This window comes from Hippoglossus hippoglossus, chromosome 7 (assembly GCF_009819705.1).
Source record: "Hippoglossus hippoglossus isolate fHipHip1 chromosome 7, fHipHip1.pri, whole genome shotgun sequence".
In the NCBI taxonomy this organism is placed as follows: Eukaryota; Metazoa; Chordata; class Actinopteri; order Pleuronectiformes; family Pleuronectidae; genus Hippoglossus; species Hippoglossus hippoglossus.
This window is the reverse complement of record NC_047157.1, coordinates 1,397,271-1,406,946: the sequence shown is the minus strand read 5'-3', so window position 1 is coordinate 1,406,946 and position 9,676 is coordinate 1,397,271. Positions and strand designations below refer to the sequence as shown.

Sequence of the window (9,676 nt, the reverse complement as noted above, 5' to 3'; positions counted from 1 at the left end):
CCAGAGAAAATACAGCCAGTGATTAGCCAGAGTTTGAAAGGGCTCATCATCCATCACCAATGGAGGTCCACAAGGTGGCGACACTAAGGGATGGGGGCCGCTTCTTACAGCCTGGTGAAGAAGTGCACTGATGAACTCAAAGGTGGCTCCCAAGATGCTGGGTTCTACAAATTAGGGATTCACAACCACTGAACTTGGAGTGCAAATGTATGAGGTGATTTATGTTGCAATACAAATGTGATAGGTTTTCTGATTGGTCTGCTCCTACCTTACACCATGAACTTATCAACCAGCCCTCATGCAACTGCAGCATACACAATTTTAAGTGGTAAGTTGGTAGATGCATAGCTGAAATGAGCGAACACCATGTAGAGTGAAGCCGACAAGCTGAACTTTGGTATACAGTAGTAGGTACTGTGGATATTGTGATATGGTTGACTGACAGACGACAGCAACCATCTGTTCGGAGTCCAGATGAGAAGTGTTATCAGGCTTCTCAGGTCTGCATCCCCACACAAACTGCACAAGGCCAATGGAAAAATCCCATGACTTGGAAATGTTTATAAGAAATAAAAGAAGAGAGACCCACAATTTCCCCAAGCGTACAAACACGTCATCATCAGCCTAATTAAAATGATACATACAGACCTGAGACCTGCAGCAACACTTTTGATCCTTTGCAGACCAGATATACTCAATAATCTTTGACCCGAGGTGCCTCATGTCCAGGGATGAGTCTCGATAACAAGATAGTGAGTAGACCTACAAAGAGCTCTAATACAGTATGTGGCTGTAAAGTTTTCCTTAAAGCCTTTGTTTGTTTTGAAATGGAAATACAGTGGAAACCACTTATAGTGATCACGGATATAGCGATCAACTGCCCCTCTGCCCGGGACAAATGTAAACACTAGAAGCTGTTTCCACTGTAGCTAATTAAGGAGAGTGCTTTTTGACCTAACTACTGATAGTGCTAGCAACTATGTGAACTCATTGACTCTAGAAAATATCTATTGAACCTAATTTCTTGTGAAACATTTCCCATTTAAACTTCAGAGAATGATAATTTCACACTCTGCTGGAGTACGATACCAAAGGGCCCAGTGCAGGTATCATTCTTCAGCTCATCAGTGAAAACACTAGGCATGTGTAAAGCATGCAAACAGAAACACAATTCAAACAGATAGAGTGAATGTTATTGGAATATATCTAGTACAGCGGAGGTTCTCTGGTCTTTAATTGGATTTTTGAGGTTGGTAGAAAAACAGCAGCCCAGCTGCCCACCGTCCTCCCAGCGCTCAGTCTTTGTCTGTGAGCTACAGGCTCTCAGCCAGCTGCAGGGTTTCCCTCTGGAGAGCAGCTGACACGGCAGACACTGCACACCCACCAGGTCTGACCTGGTTTAGTGATGTAAGTCTGTTATGTCCAGGATCCAGTTGATGGGACTAGTTGACACGGATGCCTGAGATGAAGGGCAGCCCAGTGGGAACCTTCTTCTTGTACTTCACATAGTCCTCTGCGAAGAAGTGGATAAGAGAGAGCTCCTCCTCCTCAATCCGCTCCCGAAAGAACCGCCAGCTGGCTATCGTGTAAGCCAGTATACACAGCGGGTTGCACAGCAAGACCTGCAACAGTTAACAGTGTTGTCAGTCCACAAAGCAGAACACATAGGAAATGTCAACAAGTCTGTACTGTCTCATCTGTCTGTTATTATGGGTCCGGAATGAACAGTTTTCCTAAAATTTTTACATTTCTGCCAAAATTTCAGCATGAAGTGGTTCTGTGCCCCAATCATATGGGCTGCATTGTTTTTCATGAAATATGAGGAAGATGCAGGGAGCTGCAGTTCATGATACACAGTCTGTCTGATGCTGATCTGAAATCCTGCACTCTGTTTACCAGCTATTTCGGCTTTGATGATACAGTGTCATATTCAGAAAACACATGACCAACAGACTCCAAATCCTCCAAATTTCTGTTATTCCAACAAGACATGGTTCAAATGCCACCAGATCTGGTATCCATCTCCAGCCAGTCCTTCACTATTGTTGGATAAAATCTGAAAACGTCCCATTTTAGATAATGACTAAATTCATTATTAGATGACGCATTGGAGGAGCTGTGAAATGTGGAAGATGTTCAACAAATGATCAAAGCACAGACCACAGTAATAAATACTTATTTCAAACCATCATTATTTGACGGACAAAATTAAAATAGTGGAATGTCACTAAAAAAAGATTGTATTTAACATTGTGCTGGGGTTTGGCAGCATTAGAAGAGAGAATGACGTGTGCTGTAGCAGCTCACCTGTGTTCCTATGCTCCAGTAGAACCAGCCCACATAGGAGGGGTGTCTGAAGTAGGCGTACACCCCGTCAGTGACCAGCACATGACTCTGAGCCTTCTCATTCTGGACAATATGGTTGAAGTTCGAGCCAGCGGTCAACATGGCCGACTTCCGCAGGCACTCGCCACACAGCACCATGAGAAGACCCACAATGCTCAGCCAGCTCAGCTGCTTCAGCTCTGTGAGAGTGGGGACAGGAGAGAACACGTCATCGCCGTGCGGAGGTCATGTAGGGTCTGTGATGGACATCTGCTTCTGTCTGGGTGCATGTATCCTTCGCTCTCATCTGCAGCACTCGGAGTGAACTACAGAGGAACTGTGGGAGCTGATCAGGTTAACTGTTTGTGCTTGTAATAAAAAAAATGTAGAGTCAGAGAGATTTAGCTGTTACACCAGTGTGTCCGATAAAAACCTAATATTTCATGTTGATAATCTCAATTTCACTTTGTAGCTAGAGGTTTTAGGTTTATGACCTTTCTACATTCTCCAATGAAACATATTTCATATCTAAACCTTTGAGTCAGTTATCGAGAACTTAAAAAACTGAACCTTCTTGGGTACAGTAAGGGTTCCATAAACACAGGTAATGCTCATTTCAGGCCACATAAGCAAACAACCACAACAATGTCAGAACATAATGGAGGGATCTCCATCTGTCAACAACCGCTCGTACAATCGACTTAGCAGGATTGTTGATGAGGAAGTGTCCACTGTGAAATACTATGGATTAGGGCTGTAACGATACTCCAAATCCACAGTTTGGTTAATACCTTGTATTTGTGTGTGGTTCTTCTGTGTTTTCTTTGAGGGGGGTGTAGAGGGTGATTAAGAAAAAGCAGGGGGAACATTTCTAAAGAGAAGAACCATGTTGGACTTGACTTCACATAAAACTATGTAAACGAAAATAACCAAAGAATAGGAAAGAGGTGAGAGAGTGTGTGTGTGTGTGTGTGTGTGTGTGCGCGCGCGTCTCCCATCGTCTCAATGTCCAGAGTTCAAACCGTATATACACAAAGTCTGTTTCAGTCTGCCCAACACAGTTCAGTTCAATCCAATTCACATAAGGAAAAACATATACAACAAAAGAAAATCTGTTCCGGGTTTTACAGCGGATCTTCATAAACCAACAACTCAGGAAATTAAACAGAAAGAGAGTCCTTGTCACCTCAATAACAACAGCATTCCTATATACAATATATTCAGGGCACTCACAGTACCATTGATGGTCTAGTGACTAGACCATCAACACTCTCGACTGACTGACAGACTAGACTCTAGTCTGTCAGTCAGTCGGGATCAAACCAGCTCAGGGATACTCCACAGGGAATAAACAGTCCACCTGACTCCGACTTCAGAGATGAGGCGTCTGCTTCTGAGTGGCAACAACACGCAGACTTTACAACGCACTTTGTAAAGTCTGCGTGTTGATGATCCTCTCCGACCGCTACACTTATTGCTCTGAAGATACTAGACACTTCTGTGTTGGTTCAGATTATGCAGGGTTGGGATTGGAGTGCGATTGGAAACATACGCACACACGCAACAGGCTGCACCTGCTGCTGTGGCAGCGTGTGGGGTTGGGCAGGGAGACGCGTCGCAGTTCCTTCTTCGGGTGTCGCAAATCTGTTTTGGTTCGAGAATCGTTACAGTCCTATGGATGAGTGGTTCTTCAGAAAATCCACAAAGATTCCTAAATTGTGACAGGCTCTGCAATCGTCAGATTCTAATAAGGATATGTCTGAATTCTAGCATGTGACCTTTTCCACATCACACAAGGAAGCAGAGCACAAACTGTAAAGCAGTGGAATAATTGATGATGTGAAGGAGCCCAAAAATCCTGCTCTGAAGGTTGAAGACTTTGAACGTTGTCCTTGTTCTGTTAGACCTTAGTGGAGCATTTGACACTGTTGACCATCAAATTTTATTACAGAGACTAGAACAGTTAATTAGCATTAAAGGAACTGCCCTAAACTGGTTTAAATCCTATTTTTCACATCGAATCCAATTTGTGCAAATTAATGATGCGTCATCTGTGCGCACCAAAGTTAACCACGGTGTTCCACAGGGCTCTGTGCTCGGCCCAATTTTATCTTGTCAATAAAACCTGAATAGTGTAATCAATTAACTAAACTCCAAGCATGTCTCAAAGACATAAAACCTGGATGACCCACAATTTTCTCTTATTAAACTCAGATAAGACAGAGGTTCTAATACTTGGCCCTAAACACCTTAGAGATACATTATCTAATGATATAGCTGCGCTAGACGACATTGCCCTTGCTTCCAATGAAACAGTCAGGAACTTGGGAGTGATCTTCGATCCCAATTTGTACTTTAATTCTCACTTAAAACTAATTTCTAGGACCGCCTTCTTCCACTTGCGTAATATCTCAAAAATCAGACATGTCCTTTCTCAAAAAGATGCAGAAAAACTAGTCCACGCCTTTGTTACATCCAGACTGGATTATTGTAATTCCTTATTATCAGGCTCCAGCAGTAAGTCGTTAAAGACTCTGCAGCTTGTCCAAAATGCTGCAGCACGTGTCCTGACAAGAACCAAGAAAAGAGACCACATTTCTCCTGTATTAGCTTCACTACACTGGCTTCCGGTTAAATCTAGAATAGAATTTTAAATTCTCCTCCTCACCTTCAAGGCCCTTAATAATATGGCACCATTATACCTCAAAGAGCTGATAGTACCTTATCAACCCACTAGAGCACTGCGCTCCCAGAATTCAGGCTTACTTGTCGTCCCTAAAGTCTCTGAAAGTAGAGTAGGAGCCAGAGCTTTCAGCTATCAAGCTCCTCTCCTGTGGAATCATCTCCCACTTTCAGTTCGGGAGGCAGACACCATCTGTACGTTTAAGAGTAGCTTAAAACCTTCCTTTACGATAAAGCTTATAGTTAGAGCCGGTCCAGGCTTGTCTTAGACCTGCTCTTAGTTATGCTGCTATAGGTCTAGAAGGTCGGGGGACACATGACACACGGAGCTTCTCTTCCCAGCTTCTCCTTCCTCTTCTCCCTCCTTATCACATCAAAGAAATGAATATCTCATCAATACATGTTACTGACTTGACTTCTTCCCCCGAGTCCCTTTGCCTTATCGTCCGCGGATCCAGGGCCGCGGCTGTGGCCAAAACTGCGATGGTGGATCGCGAATCAGAGATCGTGATGGCGGATCCTGTATCGTGCTAGCTAATCGTGATAGTAATTGCGGATCCTGTATCGTGGTGGCATCCGATCGTGATGGTGGATCCTGATCGTGGTGGCTGCTGACCGTGGATTATGATGACTGCTTGATATACAATATTTCTCCTCAGATACTCGACCATTACTGACAATAATCCATCAATTAATTTACCTTCCATTATGCTACAAACTGTTTATTCTAATCAATAGTACAAATACCCTTATCTTTCTGATTATCTCCTTTACACTTGACATCTATTGCACTTCTGTCCGTCCTGGGAGAGGGATCCCTCACATGTGGCTCTCTCTGAGGTTTCTACGTTCTTTTTACCCTGTTAAAAGGGTTTTTTTAGTAGTTTTTCCAAACTCTTGTTGAGGGTTAAGGGCAGAGGATGTCACACCTTGTTAAAGCCCTATGAGACAAATTGTGATTTGTGAATATGGCCCATACAAATAAAATTTGATTGATTGAACGTTGGATTGTCTATATCTGTTGGGGCATATTTGGGAGATTCAGAAATATTATACTGTTAATTTCTTCATGCTCTGTACATCCAGTCTGCACATTGTCCTGAGCTGAGATCACACTGATGTAATACAAAATACACCCAATAGTTCTGAGTGGACGGAGAGCAGTGACAATGAGACTGATGACACACCAACCTGGAACTGTCAGCTTCTCCACAGTGAACTCCACCCATGACGAGATGGCAGCCAGGGTGTACTCCACGCTGTGGTTGAGGAGGAAGGAGTCCAGCGACAGGCTGCGAGGGTTGATGATGGCTGTCACCAGGTACTCAGAGTAATGGAAGAACGACAGGGAGCACAGGTACCTACACAGAGGGACCGTTACTACACATGTTCAGCTGCATCACTACTGAAACATCCTGCTGTCATGATAGGACACATGGCCTGCTTCAACACTCATCTCTTCTGACCTGAGCAAAAAGGTTTGTTTGATTCGCTCAAGAGTTTACGAGACACACATTTAAACCAACATTTTTGTGTGAGTTCACCTGCCACACAACAATACAATACAAAACTAAAAGCACCTCTAAATCATAACCATCCTGTTAACTCAGCAGGTATCTCCATGACCAATTTTTGTTAACAGAGCCAGAGATTCCACTTTATTTATTGTTTTGGTTGTGAGTGGTTAATTTGATTTATGTTTGACCTATTCAGGCTATTTAAATATTTCAAATTCTAATTTAAATGTCAGACTGAATATTCTTTAGAATGAAAGTGTATTACTCTTTGAAAGGGTGTAGTTGCATGATTATGTTCTAATATTATCATTGTATCAGTGGTATAATAAGGTTTCAAAATGATGACAATAATATAATTTATGGCTATAATTTCTGGGACAATATATCATCCAACAAAATGTGTTATTGACAGGACTACCTTCATATTTTTAATAATGCACCAACCTAGGTTTTCTTTGCACAGTTTACAGCTTTAGTTCTTTGAGAATTTCTTTCATATCCAAGCAGAATTGATATTGTACAATATCCTGAACTGAACAGATATTGAATAAAATTGGAAATCGAATCGAAACCTTGTAAATCAGAATCCAATCAATTTGGGAAATCAGTGGTGATACCCAGCTCTTATTAAGAAATTACCAATGTATATGGGAACCGTCCAGAGAAAGTATAATAGTTGTATTATTGTGGTGCCAAAAGGCTAATTTTGGGTGCACATAGCAAATATATTTTCATTTAGGTCCTACATGAAAAGGTTAGGTGCACCAGTGCAACCAATGTACAAAGTTAGTCTGAAGCTGTGGATTTAATAGAAATGAAGGAGTAGAAGTACATCTGTACACTCCAGCATTGAGACTGTCATCCGAACGATACAAATGATACATACCATACATTCATATATACATACATACATACATACATACATACCAGCCAAAATGTGTCCAAGTGGTTTCAGAGCAGCTGATGATTAAGCCACAGCCAAATGTGACCCCCAGGAAACAGGCTCTCACCGCCACCTGCAGTCAGTGAAACATGTTTCAGGTTAACAGCTGCCAGCCTCAGACACACCTACACTACATCTTTACATCCAGAACTATCACTCTCATTGTTTTCATTATAACAACTAGTCTGTCAGAGCTGAAACATGATGGTACACAACTGTTCCTGGTACTCCCCCCCCAATCTCTCTCCTCTCAGTCCGACCGGTCGAGGCAGAAGTTTGTCCACATTGATTCTGGTTCTACAGGGACTTTTTTCTCTCCACAGTCACCAAAGTGCTGCTCAAGTGCCTTGAGATAATGTATATTATGATTTTGTGCTATACAAATCAAATTGAACTACATCCAGATTACTCGTCCAGATTAACAGCAGCTTAAAAACCATGAAACCTTCTCCTTACACCTGACAAAGCTTTAACGTTGAACATTATTTGGAAGAAGGCTTTGTGGCTCCTCCCACCACCTTCACATACCAAGCAGCACAGGAAGTGTCAAAGTGCAGCCACCATGTAACCGGTTATCCTTCACCAGAGTCTGGGTGAATAAAGGTCTCAGGTGGTTCACTGAGGTAAAGTCTGTGTCACCTGTACATTCAGTAGATTAGAGAATGAGAGGACATCAGCTCAGCCTCGTCTGGATTATGGATCTATTCAGAGCACACTGTTAATCACCTTAAGTCAGCGTGTGGCTGCAGTAAGCCAACTGTCAGTGGGAGTTAAGCTAGCTAACATTAGCAGAGCTACACCGCTTTAAATGGCGGAGTTACTTCGACATGTTGGCTAGTAGTAAGTGCGAGAGCGGTGTGAAGAGAGAGTCTCCCTCAGTGACATGAGGAGTTTACCTTGTACAGAGGACCTCTGTGTATGACCAGCAGCAGGCCGTTCACCACTGCTACGTGGACGCAAATCGCTATTTTCCCCGGAGTCTCCGTCAGGTAATCAAAGACCCAGTCGAGATGTCCGAACCACGTCCTGATCAGGGGGATGATAACCACGCTGAGCCCTAAAAGAAAACATCTCACACTCACTCTGCCTTCCAGCGACAACTTACTGCCTGCCATGTTGAGTCCTGAGCTGCAGGAACTATCGCGATACGTGACTGGAAACCTGGTGACGTCATCACTACTTCCCGCTAGCTCTTCGGAAGTACCAGGACCCACTTCCTAGAAAGTGGCCCTCACAAGACGGTAATAATAATGATTAACAAGGGATATTCTCTATCTTGTCCTATATTGTAAAATAATTAAAATAATAACGATAACATAGTGATAAGAATAATGATGATAATAACAATAATAATAAAGATGATGTTAATAAGAAGAATAAGATAATGATAATATTGATGATGATAATGATAATAATAATGATGATAATACTAATAATTATAACGATAATAATATAACAATAAAACAATAGTGATGATGATAACAGCAACAATAATAGTAATAATAATAATGACAATAATAATGATAATAATAACAATAACAACTATGATGATGATAATAGTTTTATTTATAAAGCACTTCTCCATAAAGTTACAAAGTGCTTCACAAATAAAGAAAACACAAGTAAAACACATTCAACATAACAATAAATAAAAAAATAAAAAAAATAAAATTTCAGCATGACCTACCGTTACAATAATAAAAACTAGAATGAGGTTGCAATGAGGGATGCAATATGATAAAAGAAGGATTAAGCTTTGATTTAAAGGAAACTCACTCAGCCTGCTGTATTTACTCAGGCAGTGCTCCAGAGCCTCAACGAAGAAACACTCATAAGACACAGTAGATGGCAGTAATGCACTATGATGTTGGTTGCCACCCGCCAATAAACCGAACAAAGAAGAAGAACCTCTGAACTGTCATATTTCTAAAGCTCTGTCCCCCTCAGTCTTCAGCTGAGCACAGATCAAAGGCCCCTGACAGAGGATCTCAAAGAGCGAGCAGGGTTGAATGGGGATAAAAGATTCACAATTATCTGAAGACTGACCATTAAGTGGTTAATAACCCTATTCTAAACCCTATTCCAAAATGTACTGGAAGCCAGTGTAAAGAGACTAAAACCGGAGTAATGAGTTCCAACCGGTTTACTCTGGTTAAGAACCTGGCAGCTGGGTTCTGAACTGTCTGAAGGAGCTCTACAGATTCACTAG

The 9,676-nt window shown here is 41.9% G+C and overlaps 1 protein-coding gene across 1 annotated transcript; it reads right to left on the bottom strand.

Annotated features, from left to right (window-relative positions):
• Positions 1 to 541: 541 nt before the first annotated feature.
• On the bottom strand, positions 542 to 8,628 carry icmt (isoprenylcysteine carboxyl methyltransferase). Its single transcript, XM_034591499.1, has 5 exons — positions 8,364 to 8,628; positions 7,452 to 7,540; positions 6,199 to 6,368; positions 2,308 to 2,525; positions 542 to 1,622 (listed from the first exon to the last, which is right to left on the bottom strand). The coding sequence occupies exons 1-5, from the start codon at positions 8,580 to 8,582 to the stop codon at positions 1,443 to 1,445; spliced, it is 876 nt and encodes a 291-aa protein (XP_034447390.1). The 5' UTR covers positions 8,583 to 8,628; the 3' UTR covers positions 542 to 1,442.
• Positions 8,629 to 9,676: the final 1,048 nt, after the last annotated feature.